Source organism: Engraulis encrasicolus, chromosome 7, assembly GCF_034702125.1.
Source record: "Engraulis encrasicolus isolate BLACKSEA-1 chromosome 7, IST_EnEncr_1.0, whole genome shotgun sequence".
Taxonomy (NCBI): Eukaryota; Metazoa; Chordata; class Actinopteri; order Clupeiformes; family Engraulidae; genus Engraulis; species Engraulis encrasicolus.
In genome coordinates, this window is record NC_085863.1 from 13,784,866 (window position 1) to 13,808,489 (window position 23,624).

The window sequence follows — 23,624 nt, forward strand, 5'->3', positions numbered from 1 at the left end:
CCGCAAGCTGAATACCTTTTCTATGACCGCAGGGGACTATGTGATGCATGTGACGCATCAATCCTATCTTAGAGCCAGACAATATTCTGTCTAAGAGTACAGTTTGCCATTACCCTGTATTGTGTGGGAATCTAAAGTACGGTATATCCCCCACTAACACCATACAAAACATGTTTTGTTGACCAATTGTATCAAAGTCTTACTAACTGTTTTATAGAATTAGATGAGCATTATGACCAATGCATGTTATGTAGTTCCTGAAGAGGTTCCGTTGGCCCATTGTTTCCGCATTCTATTATTGCAAGGGGGGGGGGGATCCCCCTTTAGGCAGACCTAGGCAGACCTAAGGACTGTTCTATTCATTGCTAGGAGTATTATGACACGCCCCTTTAGGCAGACCGGAACCTGGTCACGTTAGGTGCCCATAGCAACCTATTACATTGGCATATCTCTTAAAGAATCTCTGACCATACACTGTAGTAGGCCGTAGACTGTAGGCCTACAATGAATTCAGTGCAGTCAAGTTTTGACCTGAGTTGGGAGTGAGATTTTATGTTAAGCAGGATGTAACTAGGGGCGTAGGCTTACCGGTAACACACTCTCTGGTGTTCCCAGAACAAATGGTTACCCCAAATGTGAGAAGCGCAGCAATTAGTCAAAACTAAATTCTAATAATCTAAATGAAGTGTGATATTTACTTACGACCAATCACCATTGATTCTGACATCTGGGTCACCAGTTGTTATGGTAGTCTGTCACACCGGCAAGGAAGCATTGGAGGGGTGTGCAGGGGCTGAGTAGCCTGGGAACTCCCATACTGCCTTTAGTTCTATACAATCGTTTCGATCTCACTTGTGATTAGGTCTGGTGTTAACCAGGCAAGGGGCTGAGTGGACTGGGATGCCCTTGCGCCAGCAACTGTGGGTCAGTTCATGCCTGGGGTCCTTTGCTCCTGTCTCTCTCTGTCTCCACTCTTTTTCTGTCTCTCTCTGTCACTGTCCTGTCTCAAATGAAGGCATAAAAGCCAAAACAAATACTGTATCATTTTTTTGAGGAAGCATTGGATGAGGGGCACACTATGGGTCAGTTAGTACACTGGCATTACCATGGCTTCTCTCTATATATGGTGCACAAATGTCGTAATAGAACCGTTTATGTGTGATTTTTGATGCATATAGCAGCCTACCCTGCCCGACAGATCCAATTAGGCTTGGTCTGTGCAATAATTTTATTATTGGCTTGGAACATTCTCCTCACTGCAGGGGACCCTATGGAAATACAGAAGAAACAAGTGCAAATTGGTCTCTGAACATTACTTGGGCAGTCATGGGTAAGCTGTTCTCTCCCCCATCCTCCTCCATGACTGAGGTACCCTGAGCATGGTACCATCCCGCTGAACTGCTCCCTAGGGGTGCCATTGAGGGCTGTCCCCCTGCACGGGTGAGGAATAAATGCAATTGTGTTGTGTGCAATGTGTCACTTGTGTGTGCTATGGAGTTCTGTGTCACAATGACAATGGGAGTTGGAGTTTCCCAATGGGCTTTCACTTCACTTTCACTACTTTTCTTCAGAGCCAATATGACTAAGTCTCACTCCAAAAGAGTGAAACTTGAGAACTAATTATAGCCAGAGGTGTCAAAGAAAAGGTAGGTTAAAAAAAGAAGAAGAAGAAGAAAATAAAAATAAACACTGTTTCCTTCCAAATGTAACAGGCCTAGGCCTACATCTGTGTGCCTACTTGTCTTACTCTGACTCTGTGATGGTTGGATCAAATTTGTGGTGGGTTTTTATTATTATATTTAATATTATTTTATTAGGCCTAATTTAGTGTTTTTCAGTAGCACAGTCTATCTACCTTATTGGATAGGCGTATGCTGGAGTAAATGGTTTAACAGCTATGCAATGCACTTTTGCGTGCTGCACATAGGCCTACACCATGAATTTACTTTCACTTTTACCTTTGATAGCTAAACATTGAGAGTGAGCTCAATATTTTGGAGGCTCAAAAACACTGGGACACTTTTCAAGTTGTATCAGTTCTATCATTCAAGGTCATCATCACATTTTCCCACAGTTTCATTTTGTGACGGCTATGGCACCACCACTCAGCCATCCTTGCAGACGCGACTTGATTGTGAACTTGCTCATGAGTCATGACTGGAGTGCCACGATTTTTCTGCTCCTCGAGGCGTTGTTGTGATGCTGGTACCCATTGTACAGTACACAATGCACACCACAGTAAATAAAACAACACTAGAGAGAATTGAAATAACCATGTTTAGAAACGCTATCCCCAGTCCAGGGTTTCATGTGACAGCATGCCTACTCACGGAATGTCCAGTCCGCTCCTGCGTTGCTGTGGTAACTGAGGTGTAAACAAAAGGTTCCACCAGTCGGACCATGATGAAGAAGAAAGGGAAAAAGGGAAAGAAAGCAAAGACGTAAGTGACTTTGACAAAACACACAATGCGGTCGTTGGTACATACAGAATAAACCTGCAATTCACGAAGCAGAGTGCTCTGGAAAACTGAAGAGTTTTAGAGTCGCGATGTTGGGCACCTGATGTGTTGAGGGAGAAGAACTAGAGTAGCAGCAGGCTTGAATCGATTGACAGGTGTTTGGTGCAGCGAATGCAAATAGCCTAATTGGTGCATTTCATAAATTATAATAATAACTGGTGCAGTGAAATAGTGGGTGTTGGACTGAAACTTCTAGTCAATAGCACAGTACACAACTTAGGCTACGTGTAGGCTTCATGTAATTCGAGACTGTACCTCATTGGTTTGTTTGCGTGCATTTCGGAAGCTACGAAGACACAAAGTAGCGGAATGTGACTGTCTGATACGCACTGGATATATTGTTGCATTTCATACCCAGCCTCAATTGCATCTCAATCATGGAGATTGTCATGTTGCCTGCCTGACAGGCCTCCTCGTCTGGGCTGGGCGACATGGCAAGATATTTTGTTCAGTTCAAATTCAAGCTCTTCGATATAACTTTTCATTCTGACTGGACTCTTCTGTGATAGGCTACCGTAGGTTAAACCATAGGCTACAAGCATAAAACAGTGTTTCAATAAATGAATTAAAGCTAAAATAAAAACACTGCAAAAGCAATGTATTTTTTTTTAACATACCTACTATAAACATAGCCTGTCTGTCAGCACACCTGCACTGTTCTTTGTGCTGGTCTGTTCTGTTTCCCTGGGTTTGACCTTGACCTGCCCTACTTGACCTTAAAGGGTAACTTTTGCCAATTTCGACATGCAGTTGTAATGCTCACACTACCATGGACTGGTCAGTAGTTTTTCTTCTTCAGCCTTTTCGAGATCCTGGTCATTGTAGAGCAGGTGTTAGTTCACATAAAAAAAACATCTTGATTTATTCCCAAACACATCAAAAAGGTTATGCAACATCAGCAGACAACTAGATTCTGGCCTTTTTCAGGCAGGCTATAGAAAAAAAGACTTTGAAAGGGAAGATCAAATGTACAATGTACTTTATGGCACTAAGTTGACGTGTTGTTATTGTCTTTTCTCTTTGCTGCATGTAGGAAGAGTGGCAAGGATGGGAAGTCAGACGGAAAAGGGGAAAAAGAGTCTGAACTGGAGAGGGCCAGAGCGAATGCCGCCCTTTGGGAAACCCGGCTGGGCATCACCGAGAACTCACGGCTGGAGTACCGCGAGGCGGCCCACAGACTTGCCCGCGCCAACGAAGAGCTGACTTGCCAGCAGTATCGGGCGGAGAAAGAGACGGTGGACATCATCGCATTCTTGAAAAAGAAGGAATCAGAGAAAGAAGCCAGGGTAACATGCTGCCTCTCACACCACAACTAGTGATCAGGTCAATTCATGAGAAGCAGATTCTATTGTTATTACATGGGCAGTCATGGGTAAGCGGTTAGGGCGTCAGACTTGTAGCCCAAAGGTTGCCGGTTTGACTCCTGACCCTCCAGGTTGGTGGGGGGAGTAATCAACCAGTGCTCCCCCTTATCCTCCTCCATGTCTGAGGTACCCTGAGCATAGTACCATCGCGCTGCACTGCTCCCTTGGGGCGCCATTGGGGACTGCCCCCTTGCACGGGTGAGGCATAAATGCAATTTTGTTGTGTGCAGTGTTCACTTGTGTGCTGTGGAGTGCTGTGTCACAAAGACAATGGGAGTTGGAGTTTCCCAGTTGGGCTTTCAATTCATGACAAGCACCTTCTACAAGTATTACAGGTTAAACTGGGCAATGTGTTCTTAAGAGTAAGAGTATGCATATCCCACCTCACTTAGGCCAGGTGCAGGACAAAGGCGTATCTGACAGTAAAATAGCTCCGCTTTTAATTTTATTCAAGACGTACGTTTCACCCAACAGGGTCTTCATGGGTGGAAACGTTGTACGACTTGAATAAACTGGGCAATATGGCCAAAACAATTAAAGAGTTTATGAAACGAAAACAAACGGTCATTCCCATTAAAGCCTTGTTTTTTCTGATAGCATCGATGAGACTTTGAACCCAATCATCCTGGAGGAACTTGTGAAAATGGCAACTCAAAGTGTGAATTCTGTGAAATTTGGTTTGACTAATGAGCTGGGCTGTGACGTCAAAGAGGAAAGTCCCTGGTTTGCTAGTATGGCGATCTGAGAAAACAACACACATTTGATGGACCCACATCTTATAAAGGAACCAAAATTCTGATACAAACATCAGCGTGTCGAAAAACCGCACATCCAACCTCATGAGAAAAAAAAAACAGCAGCACAAATCTATTTCAGAGGCACTGATACATCTGCAGAAAGTGACATGACTGACAGGCGAAGTGATGATTGTTGACATAGCCTGACAGTTCGTTTTGTTTATGGTTACGGTTGCTAAGGGCGCTTTGCCATGACCCAAAGATGACGTGGCGTGTGCATTTGTTGACAAATGGGGGGCATTTTGATTCAATTGCCCGATATAGTGTGATTGAAATGCATGTACGTGCAAACAATATCATCAACTACAGAAAAAAACGGAGGTATTAGGCTGTTGGAAAAACACCCTAGATAGCCTGAGTCCTCAACATATTTTTAGCGTTTATCATTATTATTATTTTTTGTGCTCAAAGTCACAGGCGTTGCGTGTCCCTCAGCCTGACACTGAGGTGTGTCCAAACGTCAACCACACGTGCACCACAATACTAAAAACAAACAATCAAACGCTTCAAAGTAGGCCTACGCTATATGTATCTCCGTTTATTCGCTAAGCAGTAGCCCAGTCTGTGAGTTGGCTGTCCTCGACCGAGAGCACCACGGAGGCTGAAGCGCGGATATCCTCCCAAAACCAATTTATTGACCAGTTGAATGGCAATAAACAAAAAGTGCATATCCTGAGAGCATTCGCATCGGTTTGGCATGTAATGTGCATTACCCTTTCCTGAAAACAACATACAAAGCAGATGGACAAGGTAAAACGAGTAGCCTAAAGCAAAGCAGTGCACTCACCTGTCTTCGTGCCCTAGCAGTTACAGGGGCAGTTTCAGTCTGCACGCCAGCGATGTCAATTGTTGGAACTGCTTGAGGCAATAGCATTCTCTTCAGTCCAACCATGCCCGTGATCTCCACATTTGTGGTGAAGCACGAGGGGTGGAAATGTGCCGAGCACAACAGTGACCACGAGCTTGCTTCAAAACCACGCCGGTGCTTGCGTTCGAATTGGATCCACAGAGCCCTTGTTTTAGCCTTCTCCTTGTCGGCCACAGTTCCATCATTCTTCACAGAATGGAACTTGTGCAAAGATATTCCTTCTGTCAAGTAGCCATTTTTGCAGCTGGCACCGTTCAGCCCTCCAGCAACACAGTGCTTGACACTGCGCTTTGTTTTGGTACTAGCCGCCATTGATCTGAACAAGGTGGAATGAGGTGAACTTTCCCCTTCTATGTCACGCATATCATTTGCATAAAATTTGCATGTCGCGAAAAAAAGTAAACATAACACTTTTTGGGAACGTTTTAACATGACTTTTAGGACAAAATATCACCCAGACAATATCCCATTTTATTCACAAGGCTTAGAACTTTCAGAATCTGTCCTGGAAATGGTCAAATTCCTTTACTTTGTTTTCGTTTCATAAACCCTTTAATCAAACTGACCATGGTAACCACCCAGGCCCAATTATGAATCTGTTTCCCTTGTCCCAGAGAAACGAGGGCATATAATTGCGTCCCCCCATTGATTTGTATATAATGGGGCATTTCAGACAATTTTTACCCAGTGCTACACAGAGGTACCCCAAATGCACATTTTGTTAAAAAACGAAAGTTTGAGAGAAGCGTAATGAAATTTGGCAAGCCTAATTTCTACATTCTGTTCTCCACTCAACTGTCATTCGCCTGAATTCAGCGCAAAAAGACAGGCACGCCTATTTAACCAGCTGCATCTCATTCTCTGCTCTGCCGTCATTCGGTGGAATTTCAGCGCACACAAAATTTGGAACGCCCCTTAATTAACTATCCAGCATTTATTCTCCTCTCACCTGTTTCCAGTCAGACATTTTCTTTCTCGCTCGCACCCACCACCTCCCCGTTCGCCTCCCCTACTCCGCTGTTCTATCGATTAGTCAAGCATCTAGCCCTAGCTTCCTCTCAGATCACCTCACTCCATTGCTCTCCATCATCCACAGGGGGGTGTCCGCTCAGAGTTCACACATATCTGCGGGTGCAGATACTGCCCAAGCTCGTGAATGTTTGCTGCATAGGCATTTCTCGGCAGTGGCAGTACTTCAGCACCACGGCCAGCGATCTTGCCCAATAAGACACGTAATCCCGTGAACCACTTTGATGATCAGTCCACCGCGTGGACAGCCACTCTCCTGTGGGAGTGGCACCATCACGACAAGTCTGTTCTCCAGCGAGAACGAAGATGTATGCATACTGCTTAATCCAAATTTCAGAGAGTGAACTAATGAACTGTGGATTAAAATCAAGAATGCACTTTGCCATTCATTTATATAATTAAAGGAGGAAAAACCTCAGGTAAGCCTGATCTCCAAAAGGATTTTGGAGGTGAGAGAGGTACTGTATGTGGTTTGTTGATTACTCCAATCAAGCTGCACACTTGTTTCACTTCATAATCATGTGTGTCTTTCCCAGATTTCAGAGCTTGAAGATGAACTTCAACAGCAGAAAACAAAGGCAGCGGAGGAGAAAGACCAAATCGTAAGTGACAAGAAATAGCCACGAGACTCGCTTTCAGAACATAAAACAACATAAATAAACAAAAGTCTGGCACCAGAACAGAACAGGAAAAGTGCTTAGCCAGTGAGTATGCAGAGCAGCTGAGCATTTGGCCAATTAGTGCCCTGTACAATATCTCCTAAATCACCTTGTCATGTTCTAAAGGGCACATCTTGTTTGCTCGAGAAAAAAAAGAAAAGAATGAAAGTGTATAATCATTCTGCATCCCTCAAAATAGTTTTTGGATTTGAGCCAATCTTGCCTTTCTGTAATTACAACGATGTAGTGTTCATACATGAAGAAGTAACAAAACAAGTGTAGAAAAAATATAAAAGAACCCTAGTATTTTCTGTCTTGTAAGCCTTTAACTGTGGTGATGGAGAAAAAAATCAGCTTGTAATTAAAGCCCACATATGTTTGGAAGACTCATACCAGTAATCCGTTCCTCACGTGTTGGAAGCATTTTTTTTTTTAAACTCAGCAAAAGTTTTTTTTAACCATCATGCTGCACCTTAATGTCAAAAACGTTTCATGAACTTGCACGCGTTAGCAGCACTGTTTTTTTTTTTTCGTTTGCAGCCGTTCAAGGAAGGAAGCAAAAGCATGTTAGTTAAAGCATGTGTTTTGCAAAAGTTTTTTCTTTTTTTTTGATTTCGCATTTCATTTAAGTGGTTTGCAATAAGATCTCAGAATTACATTGACTTGAGGGCTGGCCTGGAACAACTTGGAATAGCCATCTTGACATTTCTGTTTAAATTTAGCATTATTTTGGAACATATTTTTGGCCCGCAACAATTTTTTTCACCGGCTTTTCAAATGTAATGCGAAAAACACAAGCTCTTGGACATGCACACATGGACACAACCCTCATCTTACCTGTGGCTAGGATAGTGAATTTTAGTTACTCAAGGAAAGGACGATGTGGGAATAGCACTGCCAAAATGTGCAACTGTACGATCATTAATATATTTAGATTTTTATTAATGGTTCATGATTTATCATAGTGAATTTATCATAATGGATGTACTACAGACATTATATTCTGTAAAACAACTTACATACAGTACATGACATATAGAGCTTTGTCAATTTCAAGATGCAGCAATATTGTAAACCTGTGACTGTAGTCCTGCTGTTGCATGCTTCTGATTGGATAATATTTTGGACTGCTATCGCACTGATCTGAAAATTATTTATTTTTTAGACTGATGATTGATTCGACATGTCAGGGAGAATCAGAAGACTCATTTGGCTGACATTGGCAGTATAAGCTCTGGTCATGCAGTGCTGTTCACTTGGCCATATTTCTTCAGTTTAATTTGGATGATATTTGTGGCTTTTTTTTGGCTTTTATGTAACTTATAAATTATAAGTAATAATCAAACATCTTTAACCTTCAGTACTGTACATGACTTAAAGTAGAAACTTGCCAAACAGTTGCAGTGTTTTTATGAATGAGCTCTGTCCTTATCAAGTTCAAGTTCAAGTTCAAGAGTTTATTTGCCATGTCAACAAAGTTGATAGGAATTTTTGTAGCATATCCCCCAACATCAAAAACAAAACAAATACAAACAATGGACAAGACACACAGCTGCAAAGCACATACAGTACAATAAATATAACTATAACAAACAGTAAACAGAGAGGGTCCCAGCAGACATTACACAGCAGTTAAATTGCAGATTATAAATAAGTAAAAAAGAAAAAGAAAGCATGGGCTGCAAGATATGAAAAAACCTCGTCCAATGCCAACTCTTTTACAGCTCAGCTGGCCTCAGATTCTGCCGCCACAGAAGCGAGCCACAACATCGGTGGCAACAGCTTGGATTATAATTTGCTGGTAACCATTTCTCACTGCACTGGCCGCATGTAATAACATACAGTCATCAGCTGTTTGATGTGTGCACCGGCAGATTGATGAGTAGAGCGATCTAGCCAGCGGTGGCTTTGATCAGGACTTTCTGTCGCTCCAAGCTGTCCTTGCTCCAATGACCAACACCAACACCAACCTCAACCCGATGAGTTAAAGAGGATTGTCCCTCTAGGAAAGCAAACAGCTCAATTTAATTGCTGTTGATTCTGTGGAAGTGTTGCCATTTCTTAGGAACAGCTGCAGTACTGTACCTACTGTACTACCATGTACTGTATCTTTTCACGCCCCATTTGCCCTTGTATTGCCCTTGTATTGCCCTTGTTTTGCCCTTGTTTTGCCCTTGTTTTGCACAATCCTGCTCTTGTTTTCTTGAGCTCTTGCGTTGGTGAGGTTCTGCTTTCGTCACTTCTTGCTTTCATGAGGTTCAGGTCCAAACATCATAGCAAGCCTTTAACTCAGTGGTTCTCAACCTTTTTTGAACAAACACTCCCTTGACCTCCTCATAAGCCTCCTAACGCCCCCTGGCCTCATCATAAGCCTGCCAATGCCCCCTTAGTATTGAAATATAAAATAGACGAATGCCCCCCAATGGTGACTAAGCCCCGCCCCCACTCAGTTGTGTCCTTCTCAACGCCCCCCTAGGGCTCCCAAACACTGTAGCGCCCCCGTTGAGAAACACTACTTTAACTGGTTGCTTACAGTGAACATAGACTCTGATTAAAGACTTTCTCTTGTTTTGCACGATCCTGCTCTTGTTTTCGTGTGCTCTTGCGTTGGTGAGGTTCTGCTTTCGTCAGTTCTTGCTTTCTTGATGTTCAGGTCCAAATATCATATAAAGTCTTTCACTGGCTGCTTACAGTGAACGTAGACATTGATTTAAGACTTGGAATAACAGCCTCAAGATTGAGCTCGGCATATTGCAGATTTTAATTTCAGCACATTGAAATTGACAAAATCAGACTGCTTGCCAACTTTGCCTTAAAAATACCATTGGGTGTCACAGTTCTGGATTTTGGTGCCAGTCTATCCCTAAGACAGGGTACTCATACACAGATACAGTACTTCTTGGGTGACAATCCAGTCTAATAGTTTGGATGCTCAGGACTTTGAAGACCAACATAGAAATAGGCTCTGGGAGGTATTTTTCTGTCATTCTTTTGAAATGATTAGAAAGATTCATTGTCAATGAAGTGTAAAGTTACTTGCCGGGCTGAGCTATCTGAACTGAGCGATAATACAAGACTTACATTTATATGTTTAATCTGGCTTGCCAAGTTAGTGATCATGATCACTGTTTAATAAATATACTGTATATCTTTTTGCCCTCCTAGGTTAAGGAATACACTGATGTAATCAATGAAATGGAGGAGAAATTCAAGAAGAGACTGAGTGAGTTTCGCATGATCCAGGGAGAGCTGAAGACCATCAAGGAGTTTCGCAAGACGAAAATCGCAATGGAACAAGAACTTACCAATGTATGTAAGGACAAAACTAACATTTAAAGATTTGGGTGTCTGAATGTTCTATGCAAGATTTTAAAATTCCCCATTCTACAATATGCAGACTAACATTCTTTTCTTCACTAGCCCTGTAATCACCATACTCCTTTTAAAGATTGATTAAGCTCATAAGACGTGTCACAGTACTTTACTGGTTTCATTTAGATCAGAGAAAATATGACCATACAAGAGCGGGAACACCAACAGATGCTATCGAGAATGGAGCACAAGTTTTTCACTGAAAAGGTATGTTGAGAACCCATCTGGGGTGCATTTCTAGAAAGCGTAGTTGTTAGCCAGTTAGCAACTTGGGTAGATGCCAATGGGAAATTGCATTGCAAACAACAAAGTAGCTAATGTAGTTAGCAACTATGGTTTTAAGAAACACTCCCCTGGATTGTGAAGATCATAGGCCTAAATAATAACTGATGCGCCCAAGTTGTAGAGTGCTTACGGCATGTCTTTCTTGGCCTTGCCATGGCTCTAACGGTAGGGCACTAGGCTGCTATGCTGGCGGCCTGGTTGGGTCCTTTGCCGATCCTTCGACATCTCTCTCTCCCCACTCATTTCCTGTCAGTCTCTCAATGTCCTGTCAGAAAAGACCAAAAAAAATAATCTAAAAAAAGACATCTCCTTCTAGCATGTCAACTGTATCCTTAAAAAACACTTTCTACTGGCCTTGGGCGTGCCTTAAACGGCTAAGGCGCCGTATCATTATGCCAGGGACTTGGGTTTTATTTCAGCCTGAGCTCATTTCCTGATCCTTCCACATCTCTCTCTCACACATTACTTCCCTGTTTCCTTGCAAACTGGCCTATCCAATAAAGGCAAGGACAGCCTGGCTTTTAATATAATAAATATAATATAATAACAATCTATTTTCTATAACAAATACAAGGTATTCTAAAACTCAAAAATATAAAAAGGAACCATTCACCCAGTGGGCTCCTCTGGCCCGCCCATTAAGCTGCATTGTTTTCCCCTCCGAATGCTCCACCCGTGGTCGTGCGGTGCCAATCACTGCCAGTCATCTGGCATATTGATTAGTCCAGGGGTTCCCAAACTTTTCCCCCTACGCACCCCCTTTTACATTTCAATGTGGTTCGCGCACCCCCTAAGCGAATGTTGCACAGCCACACATTTTGGGCAATCCTCATTTCCCATCGACCTTACGTTTTTTCTGCCATCATTACAATGGAACTTGTTGCATTACAAGTCTAGGAGTTATAAATTACACTGCAGATGGATCCTTCAAGCATACAATTCATCGAACAATTAAAACTACCCGACGTTCATTAATATTGGATAAAAAAAACCCACACATATCCACCATTGCTCTATTCAGCTCGCGCAACCCCTTGTGACAGGCCGCGCACCCCCAGGGGTGCACGCACCTCAGTTTGGGAAACCCTTGATTAGTCAATGTAGGGGAAAACAAGCTATTTCATGGGCGGGCCCAGAGTTGCCGACTGGGTCTACAGTGTATTGATTTTGTATATTGCATGGTTGATAAGGTTCGGCTGGAGAAGGAGGCGGAGCAGAGGATTGCCCAGTTGGCAGAGCGCGCCCACAATGAAGCTGTCGTGTAAGCACACCTCTCACAAGTACTTCAAGCGTTGGATTTGTAATGATACACAGAAGTTGCGTTCTTAATATTGGAATTCCTGTAAAACACATGTTTTAATTCTGAATTAACTCACTTTAATTCTGAATAAAGCTTAATTCTGCTTTGAGAACGTCATGTAAAATGAAAGATCAAAGGGAACTCGACAGAACTATTTAATTCTGAATTATTCATTTGGAATTAAAATAGTCATGTTAACACAGGGAATGGCACTATTAAGGCTGGCTGTCAGGAGAACAGAGGTTCTCGCAATCTGTGCATGACTACGAGTCTTCTTAGAGATTACGTATATGGGTGAAAGTGTTACAGAAAATCGAAATGGTGAAATAATATGTCTCGCCTGTTTTTCAACAGACAACTAGATGAAGCATCTTGCTCAGTGTTCAAGGAGAACGTGCGTCTGAATCAGGCTCTGGGCTACCACATACAGGAGGTGGCCCACCTGAGGGAGAGAGGAGAAACCCTGGAGGAGGAGAACTCTGAACTATTGCTGCACAAGGTACAGTGCAGGAGATACTGAACTATTGCTGCACAAGGTACAGGAGTTATTTAACTATTGCTGCACAAGGTACAGTACAGGAGTACAGTACAGGAGATACTGAACTATTGCTGCATATGGTCAGAGATACTGAACTATTACTGCATATGGTACAGGAGATACTGAACTATTGCTGCACAAGGTCCATCGTTGTGTCCTTGAGCAAGATACTTAACCCCAAGTTGCTCCTGGGGGCAGGGTGGTACCCTGCGTGGCAGCCACGGCCATCGGTGTGTTACTGAACTATTGCTGCATACGATACAGGAGATACTGAACTATTGCTGCACAAGGTACAGTACAGGAGAAGTCTGAACTATTACTGCACACGTTACAGGAGTTACTGAACTATTGCTGCACATGGTACAGGAGAACTCTGAACTATTGCTGCATACGATACAGGAGATACTGAACTATTGCTGCACAAGGTACAGGAGTTACTGAACTATTACTGCACAAAGTACAGGAGTTACTACATGACATTACATCACATTTAGTAGACGCTTTTGACCAATGCAACTTACAAGGACTTACTGAACTATTGCTGCATACGGTTTACAGTACATTACAAGTAGTAGACAATTTTGACCAATGCAAACTTACAAGGACTTACTGGACTTACTGAACTATTGCTGCATTAGGTACTGCACTTATGATGATGATGATGATGGTGTTGGATAAGTTCCTGCCTATTCTCATCCTGAAACTCATGACACCAACATGTGACGCAAATTGATGATGATTGATATGATCATATATATATTAATCATGATATATATTAATATTGTTACATCCCTGGAATGCTGAGGGTCTGGGATATTATGTGCACTGGCAGCCCTCTCAACACAATAACTCTTAAATGGGTGGAGATGAATTATTATGGGCTCTCATGGGTGAGCGGTTAGGGCGTCAGACTTGCATTCCAGAGGTTGCCGGTTCGACTCCCGACCCGCCAGGTTGGTGGGGGGAGTAATCAACCAGTGCTCTCCCCCATCCTCCTCCATGACTGAGGTACCCTGAGCATGGTACCGTCCCACCGCACTGCTCCCCATGGGGCGCCACTGAGGGCTGCCCCCTTGCACAGGTGATAAATGCAATTTCGTTGTGTGCAGTGTGCAGTGTTCACTTGTGTGCTGTGGAGTGCTGTGTCACAATGACAATGGGAGTTGCAGTTTCCCAATGGGCTTTCACACTTTTTTTCAATTAACTTAACATAACCAGTAGTCCAGTAACATTGGCCAGTAAGCTGAAATTGAGTACACAATACTGACATGTGTATTCTGTACATCACTGATGTAGTTGTAAATACTCTTTGATCTTGAACCGCTGGACAAGGGACTGATTCACACCAAACTTTTCTGTCATGCAAGCAGAGGGCAGCTCTGTGTGCGACGTGCGTAGTGTATTATAGCAATACTATAATATAATATAATATAATATAATATAATATAATATAATATAATATAATATAATATAATATAATGTAATATAATATAATATAAATAATTAAATAATATAATACTAATATAATTGATTGTCATCCTGTATAGGACACAAACCAGCTGATGATACAGCACAACATCGGCAGGATCTCCACCCAGAAGAAGGAGCTGTTTGACCTGCGCTCCAAAGTCAAGGTGCTGGAGCGGTTTTTGTTTTGCTTTGGACAAAATTAGTTTTACCACAAAAGGGAAATTAGATACATTTTGGAGGATCTTGGATATACACTCACCGGCCACTTCATTAGGAACACCTCTCTAATGCTGGGTTGGACCCCATTTTGACTTCAGAAATGCCTAAACTGCCTGCAACAATACTCGGGTAGGCAGTGGCATTCTAACAGATAAATTGGTACTAATTGGCCCAAATTGTGCTAAGAAAATATCTTTATGCCATTATATTCTCAGCCTGAAACGTTGATGTAAGGCAGGGTTGACCCATCTTTTCATGTTGTTGACGACAAATTCTCACCATTGATATCAAGACTCATCAGACCAGGCAACATTTTCCCGATCTTCTAGTGTCGTTTATGGTGAGCCTGTCCAAATTGTTGCCACATTTTCCTGTTCTTAGCTGACAGGAGGGGCACCAAATGTGGTTTTCTGCTGCTATTGCCCAATTGCCTCAAGACTTGATGTCCTGTGTAATCAGGGATTATCTTATGCATACCTCGGTTGTAATGAGTGGCTATTGGACTTAATGTTTATATCAGCTCAAATCAGTCTGGCCATTTTCCTCTGACCTCTGCCATCAACAAGGCATTTTTGCCCACATAATCGCTGCTCACTCAATTTTTTTTTCTTTTTCGTACCATTCTTTGTAAACCCTAGAGATGGTTGTATGTTAATGTCCCAGTAGATCAGTATTTTCTGAAATACTCAAATCAAGCCCTTTCAGCTTGACAGCCATGCCATGTTCTAAGTAATTTAAATAACCTTTCTTCCCTATTGTGATGCTCGGTTTGAACTGCATCAGATCATCTCAACCATGTCTACATGCAAAAATGCATTGAGTTGCCACCATGTGATTGGCTAATCAGAAATTTGCCTCATTGAGCAGTTGTAATAGGTGTTCCTAATGTAGTGGCCGGTGAGTGTAGTTAGGGTCTTTGTAGAAGATAATAATGATGTAGTGGAGGGCTGGGATGCGGTGGGGATCTGAAATGTATTCATTTATTTTGTATTTGCTTGTTTATTTGTTTTGTATGTGCCTTGGATTTGGGGCTGTGTTTGTGAGGCAGCCTTTAGCTTCTATGCTTCAAAGCTTTGGAACCAGCTTCCAGATGACATAAAAAATGCACCCACTATTGATAGCTTTAAATCTAGACTCAAGACAAAGCTGTTCTCAGATGCTTTCCCCTAGCTTAAATTACTTATTCTTATTATTTTTATTTTTTATTTAATTTGTTTCATTTTATTTTATTTTATTATTATTTTTACCTTATGTTTTATCTTAATGTTTTTAAATGCTTTTTGACTCTAATTCATTTCCTTCTTTCTTCCCTGTTTCCTTTCATTTACATTTGTTAACTTTGTGAAGCACATTGAGTTGCACCTGTGTATGAAATGCGCTATATAAATAAACTTGCCTTGCCTTGCCTTGCCTTTGTGTTGAAAACTAAAAAACTTAAATAAATAAATGTTTGTAAAAAAAAAAAAAGGTGCTGGAGCGCGCGCTGCAGGTGATGACGAGCCAGTTTGAGCGGGAGAAGATCGCCATGGAGCAGCGGACGCTGGTCACCTCCCAGAGCAACCTGAGCGAGCTGGAGAAGGCCCAGAAGCTGGTGGGCCACCAGGAGCGGGAGCTGGCGCGCCACAAACGCCTCTCCCAGACCCTCCTGCAGCAGCGCACCGAGCTGGAGCTCTTCTTCCACGGCGCCCTCGAGCAGGTCAAGAAGGAGATCCTGGCGAACCGCCTCCTCTACAGGTGACCAACACTGGTTGATGATATACGTACATATATTCTGAGAATATAGTAGGGTCCCAGTCGATTTAGAGTTTATTCAACCCTTAAAGGTACACTGTGTAAGATTTTTAGATGTTTATTTCCAGAATTCATGTTACCCATTCACTAATGTTACCTTTTTCATGAATACTTAACACCACCTATTATGACTGGAAAAATGGCACTTTTCATACATAAAGGGTGGCTCTTCTCCATGGTCTGCCATTTTGAATTTCCAGAAATAGCCATTTTTAATGCCATCACGACGTATTACTTCCTGTTCCACAAGCACAAGTGGAGGATGCAAGGTCACATATTGGAATGCACACAATGTGTTCATTCAGCTCCAGCATACCCACATTTGTAATGAAACAACGCAAATCTCAAGAGCCTGAATGCAGCGTATATGTTGCTCCAGGCGCCAAAGGGTAATGAATAGATTTTGTATGTTTTGCATTAAGTTCAAATGGTCATTTTTTTACAACCCCTTCAGGCAGGAAGCGCTTGAGGCCTACAAGCGGAGGATGAGTGAGGCGCGGCTGGGGAAAGAGGAGTATCCACGCATACGCACCTTCAGCAGGAAGCCCAACAGCACCAACAGCGTCTTTGCCGACCTGGAGGAGGCCGAGAAGTGGTGTGTAGAGACGCAAGCAGACTAGCAGATTTGACGGGCAACATACAGTATAATCTGCAACAAATTGCATTCTCAAATCATATCAAAAATTGATTGCTTCACAAATGTGGTGTAAATAGAACACAAAATACTGATGCCATTGTGAGAACAATGTTAAACAGGATCATTTGAAGCCTGTGTATGAAATGAATTAAATAAATCCAAGTAATCGGTACAGGAAGCGCTACTCTACTCTACTCTATCATATCACATCACATCATGTCATATCACATCATGTCATATCACATCATGTCATATCACTTTGGATTTATTTAATTCATTTCATACACAGGCTTCAAATTATCCTGTTTAACATTGTTTTCGCAATGGCATCAGTATTTTGTGTTCTATTTACACCACATTATTTTTTTATTTACTGAAATTTCATTGCAACTAAGCCACCAGCCATACTCCACAGTATTTGTATGCATGTGAGTGACCAACAAACATCCACATTGTGTTTTATTTGAAGGATGTAATCAAAGATAGGGCCTGCGTCTTTCAAGGTTACTGGAGTTATGTGGTGGTGCGTGACCTTTGCATATAGAGTAATTCAAATGTGATCTCACATATGCCATACTATTTACAAAAGTGCAAACGTTTCGGTTGCCTCCATCCTCGGTGCACCCGAAACGTTTGCTCTTTTGTAAATAGCACGGCATATGTGAGATAATTAAAACCACACTTTTTCATGAGCATCTCTCTTAGTTTTTTTCTGAGTGCGAGCTTCAGACCTTCTGAATTTGAATGACTTTATTTGAAGGACTAACATGCCGAGTGAGAAGGTGGACATCTCTCAGCTGACCTGGGAGCAGAAGGAGAAGGTGCTCAGACTGCTCTTCTCCAGGATGAACAGCCAGAAACACAGGTGAAGAGTTCACACACAACACACACAGGGCTGGATTAAGATGGCCCGCGCGGGCCCCTAGGCCAGTGTTTCCCAACCTTTTTTGTCTCGCGTACCCCCTAAGCCTCTTAGTTGTGCCATGAGTACCCCCTAATTCATTTTCTATATTGCTTTCTCTGTCCTGATGTGACTGTTCCATACATTGGTTATAATAATAAAAATTTTCCAAGTACCCCCTGCAGTGTGCTCGTGTACCCCTAGTCGTACACGTACCCCTGGTTGGGAAACACTGCCCTAGGCTACAGGTTGCTGTGGGGGCCCCCCAGAAGGCAAATTTTGTGAGAAATGTACGTAGACAGTGTCATAATTACGAGCTAGAAATTCATGATAACATGTCTGCCAACTGTACTCAACAGGGTGGATTAATTGTTCAATATTGCGTCTTGTCCCAATTCAGCATTTTTTCTCTTTTGGGCAATCAGGGGGCCCCTGGCACACACACACACACACAATGCCTACAACTTCACCCCACCCCTTTGAATGTAGGGAATATACAACTGGGCATGTGGATTAAAGCAACACTAGGTAGTTTTTGTCCCAATGTGTCGGAAAGGTACAGTGTGGAAGAGAAGGGAAAATGCTGCAGTGAGACGGACAGTAAGGTCTTCGCTGTATACACACAAGTCAAGCCGTGTACAACTTTGAATTACAATCAGTGCTTGAAGTGTGTGTGTGTGCGTGTGTGTGTGTGTGTGTGTGTGTATGTGTGTGTGTATGTGTGTGTGTGTGTGTGTGTGTGTGTGTGTGTGTGTGTGGGTTGGGGGGTCCCAGGAGAATCCAGTTCCCCTTCCTCATAATTTTCATCTTCAGAGTAAGTTCAAAACAAGTTTTTGTTTTAAATGTGTGCAGGCAATAGGCCTACAAAAACGTGACTTGCACTGATTTGGTACTGATGACACTGTCGGAAAATCAGGGTTCCTGCACTTCTTTTTGGATGGTATTTTCGGACGATTAGGGTTCCTGCACCTCTTTGTTTTCCACTTCAAGCACTGATTACAGTTAATCATATACACCTGGTTGAGGCAACAGTGTAGTGTTTGTCCCAAGGTGTTGGAAGAGGAGAGCTGTTTTCTGGATGAACAGTAAGGACAACATGTCAACAGCAGTGGACATCACACACCATTTAATCAGGACACAATGTAGTGTGCATCGGGGGCTAAAGAAAAAGAATGTAGTTTACAGTATGTCCCATTGGGTTGGAAGTGGAAAGTCGAGGAATCAGACTTCATTGTTAAACATAAAGACACGCTCAGTGTAGTGTGCATTGTGAGTTAAAGCAAAACGGTGTAGGTTTACTGCATGTCCCAGTGTCTTGGAAGTGGAGAGTGGAGGGTGATTCCCTGAGAAACTGCCCTCACTGCAGAGAAACTGCCTGCAGTGCTCCCTCCAAACTTAATTAGTGCAATTATACCCCATGATGGAGACCAGCACAGGGAATTTAGGAGTGCCTTTCCCCCTGTTACAAGTTGGTGAATCACTGAAACCATTTTTGGAAACATTTTTATGTCGAAAACAGCCACCTAATGTGGCTTTAATGAGCTTGATGTTGTGTGGAAGAGTGCCTAGGGTGGGGAATTCGGTTGGGCAGAATGAGGGTCAAGTCCAGAGTGAGATTACTCTTGTTTTGGTTATTTTTGGTGCCTGGCAACGTGTTACTACGACACCGTGGAGACTCTGTGTTTTGTAGCCTGTTATTTAGACAATAATGTGTAGGTATTTTCAGAGGGGAGGAAAATCTACACTTGCAAAGAGGGGTATACGCTGATTACCCTGAAGCATGGCCAACTTTCACTTGTGTGTAATTGGCACTTGAAAAGATCTAATAGAATGAGCAATGCAAAGGGTTTGCTCACTTTTGCGAAATTAGACATGACACATTTATGCCACACAGTTTGTCAGGAAATTGTCATTTAGAAAAATTACAGAGCAAAGCATTTCATAGTGCAAATGAATTGACAAAATCACAACATCAGTTTCTTAACTGTGTCTTAGGGCCTTCGCTACAGCTGTTGTACCACTAATACCACTATATGGCAGAGTAGCTGTAAGGGCCTTCACACATCAGTTCCGACAAAGTGCGGAGCACTGCTCTGCCAATGTTCGATTCCACCGTTTTCAACACAACCACACACACCGGCGCCAATGTCCTTAGATGTCCGCAGATGTTGGCTGCCAATTACGGCCGAGTTCTATTTTGTCTGTCCACCCGTTGATTATCCATGCTCTACTGTGATGAAATTGGCCATTCCTGGCCCTGCCGTGGCCAACCAGTATGGCACTCGCCTGCCATGCAGCTGACCCGGGTTTGATTCCCGGCCCGGGTCCTTTGCCGACCCCTCCCCGTCTCTCTCACAATTCGCTTCCTGTCCAATTGGCTTCCTGTCCACCTCTCACACTGTCCTATCAAATAAAGTAAAAAAAGACAACAAAAAAAATTGGCCATTTCTGTTTATAGCACGTCTGCGCCAGAATGCAGGGATAACTGAAATTGTACTCCACAGTGCTGTCAGAACCGCTGTGCGGAGGACCTTATTCATATCTGATGTACGCCACCGCTGTCTTTTAACTCTGTCGTGCAGTAATGTAATATACAGTACATTGCTCATCACTGTACAGTACTTCAGTGTATTTTAAAGCCGTTTTGTTTACCAAATGCAATGTAATGTAATGTAATGTAATGAGCGTCATTACTAATGTGTACCTGATCTGCTCAGCAAAATCCACAGCAAGAAGTCAGCCCTATCCCTGACCGCCTCAAGTGAACAGGAACCACAGAGCAGGGGCTCAGGGTAAGTAAGATCTCCGCCCATGTTACAAACTACAGAACAGTAGCCTATGGGTGTTATTCAAACTATTTCCTTGCGTCCCTTTCTGTTGCTTTTGGTCTCACGATGCAAGGTTTGACGTCATTGATTGAAGTATTATTCAATATATCCTGTAAAAGTCCAATTTAAAGGTCATTTTCCCATTTGCAATTGAGATGTGGAATAGGGAGAACGCCCCCAAAGGATGCCTTGCTGAGGTTGACAGCAGGGAATGTTTTTGTTTCCTCCACGGAGGCGGGGTGACGCCAAGGCAAGAGTCTAGTAGTGTAGATTGTATTTTATTGTCCCCAGGGGGACATTTCTTGGGTTTCAAACAATCACTGCATTACATACAGCAGTCATTCACAAACACAGCATCCAACATAACATAAAAACATGAAAAAATAAGTAAAAACCCCCATTGAAAACGTAAAATGTAAAACATAAAAACTGTGCGCTGCCTGTGCATGGCATGTCTATCTGTCAAGTGACCACAAGCAACAAGGAAGGACGGGAGGAACTACTATACTGTAGTTTGAATTCCTCACTCCGCGTCTGAAACGCTGACTGCTTCAGTTCTGGGCCCCTTGGAAGTCAATAATTGTGGGGGACCCACCCCACCCGTGCCCAACATGGTCCTCAGTGGGCCCCTGGGAAGCTCTTTGCCCCCATGTGCCGTGGCGATGTGTAGTACTCCACCCTATAGGCGCCACGGTCTGACTAGACAAAACAAGAGCCGTCTGACAGATCTCGCATTGGCTCATGCCACGCATGCCTTCATTCACAACAATGCTTCCGAACGACGTAACGTGTGCAATTGTTTGTGCCGTGCCAAGTTCAATTGTTGCTTCCAACCATGTCATTTTGATTATTCTCAGTGCCATTATTCATACGCAAGGCAAGCCAGACAAAACATCCTGCGAAGACCGTCTATAAGCTGCTGTAAACTTAAACCAAAGGTTAAGTCCCAAAACTGGCATCTCCCTTCCCTTATGTATCGTATATTGTCCCATGGCCCATGCAGTAGACGACTACTGTAGATCAATCTTAGCTTGGGCTGTCTGTCACATCAGGCTTGGAGACGGAGATTGATCTGAAAATGACTTCATAGACTGAATATCCTCAGAGGTGGGGTCAACAAAGCCTGGTAAGGGACTGTTCGTTATTTATTTTCGGGGTCACCGGAAGAATATGGGGGAGGGTCATGCCATTTTTTCCTGTGTTGAGGGGAGGGTCAACCAACATTTTTTGATCTAAAGGGGAGGGTCATTCATTTTTTTGTGTGTGTGCCTAGATTCATTAATATATATATATATATCTCTCTCTCTCTCTCTCTCTCGCTCTCTCTCTCTCGATGTCGCTCTCTCTCTCTTTCTTTCTCTCTCTCTCTCTCTCTCTCGGTCTCTCGATCTCTCTCTCAATTCAATTCAGAGCTCTCTCGCTCGCTGTCTCTCTTCCTTGCTTTACGGCAAAATGACGTGGGGTCTCCAAGTGGCCATAGCAACCATGCTGCGGGCTCACGTACAGTTTTGACGTTACACCAAAATCATGGATAGCTTTTACCCATTATGCTTTGTTGAATGGTCTGCATATGTTCTGCCTTTTGGCGTGCCCACTAGATGCATTTCAAATAAAGGTATCCTATCCAATACTTTCCATGTTTGATATAATCATGAATAAGGAGTTGTTATTTGTTTGTTTTGTTTTAGTATTGTGTCTAAAGCCAAATAACGTTTGTCAGTACTGAAATCGCCACCGCCTTCGTGAAGTCTAGTGTTCAAGATACCTTAACAATGGCGTTGGCTTTAAAGACTAGCGTTGTCATGCAACGCTTTATGTGAAAAGAAAATGTTTTGCAGTCTAAAACTCGATGAAGTGTGTGGGGGAGGGTCATCGAACAATTTTCGCCGTTAGAGGGAGGGTCATGTATTTTTCGTATACATGAGGGGGAGGGTCAAGCGATTTTTTTTGAAGCCCTATGTCAATCTTCCGACGGCCCCTTAAATAAATAACGAACAGTCCCTAAACTGGCCTCTTGAGGGTCAACAAAGCCTGGTTGGTAAACTGGCCCCTCGAGGGTCTGGCAGTGCTTCCCCGTTTGACTCCGTTCTGTAGAATCCATCGAACCAGTCAGCTCAGCAAGCAGAGGCAGAGCTGGGTTGTGTGCTACATTTGAATCATTCAGCTTTGCTATGACAGTGATGTAAAGTGTATATTTGGTTAGGCTTAAAGTTATACAGATGTTGACACACTAAATGTAGAGAAAATACATTTAAACACATGACAGAGTATGCATCAGCCAAGAGATGTAATGTGTTAATTTTGTGACTGTAACTCAACGTTATTAAGTAAAACCAGTTTGGCAACAGAAGAAGCCATCTGTCCAGCGTCATTGCCCTTTTCTTTTCTCCTCCCGGGGGTGAGGTAACCTTTTAATTTTGTAATAAAAGTCAAATGTCCGTTTGCAGAGTGACCGAGGAGTTTGTCCAGCACACTTTCATCACCCAGGCTCCAGTGCCCAACCTCACCGCCACTCAGCCAGAAGTGCCCACTGCCTGATTGGTGGTGACCCAGGACTCACCATTCCAGAACCTTCTCAAGTCAACATTCTACATTCTACATCACCATGGCAGCATCGTTACACTGGCAATCACCTGGTTGCTTCCCTTGCAAATGTGCTTTCATTAATGTTTGGAGGATACTGCTAAAGCTAAATGATCTAAAAAGCTCTATGAACTCAACCAATCAAAAAAATAAATTCTATCTGTTACGTATGATGTATTGTCCCTCTGTTACAAGCACGATGCCACTTGTTCCATCCCCACATTTCTCCTGAGGCCTTCTTTATATCAATATAATTTGCATATTTATTAACATGAGTAGCACCCTTTCTGTTTATGAACCCATTGAATTTACGATTTTACCCCAGGGAAAAAAAATATCGGTTTGTGTGACTTGTGAGAATCTTTTGTTTGTTTGTTTGTTTTTAATTGTATCCAGTGTGTCTCTGTGTAGACTGTATGCATCTCCATATCTAGCTTATAAAGCTGTTCATGTTTAATTTGAAA

At 42.8% G+C, this 23,624-nt stretch overlaps 1 protein-coding gene across 1 annotated transcript; it reads left to right on the forward strand.

Moving 5' to 3' along the window:
* The first annotated feature begins 2,348 nt into the window (after window positions 1-2,348).
* LOC134452485 (basal body-orientation factor 1-like) lies at window positions 2,349-23,326 on the forward strand. The gene is made up of 13 exons (XM_063202889.1): window positions 2,349-2,441; window positions 3,553-3,805; window positions 7,114-7,179; window positions 10,402-10,545; window positions 10,735-10,815; window positions 12,084-12,154; window positions 12,548-12,692; window positions 14,279-14,365; window positions 15,889-16,154; window positions 16,666-16,806; window positions 17,609-17,713; window positions 20,467-20,541; window positions 23,025-23,326. Exons 1-13 carry the CDS (start codon window positions 2,401-2,403, stop codon window positions 23,113-23,115), a joined length of 1,566 nt encoding a protein of 521 aa, XP_063058959.1. The 5' UTR covers window positions 2,349-2,400; the 3' UTR covers window positions 23,116-23,326.
* The last annotated feature ends 298 nt before the right edge of the window (window positions 23,327-23,624 follow it).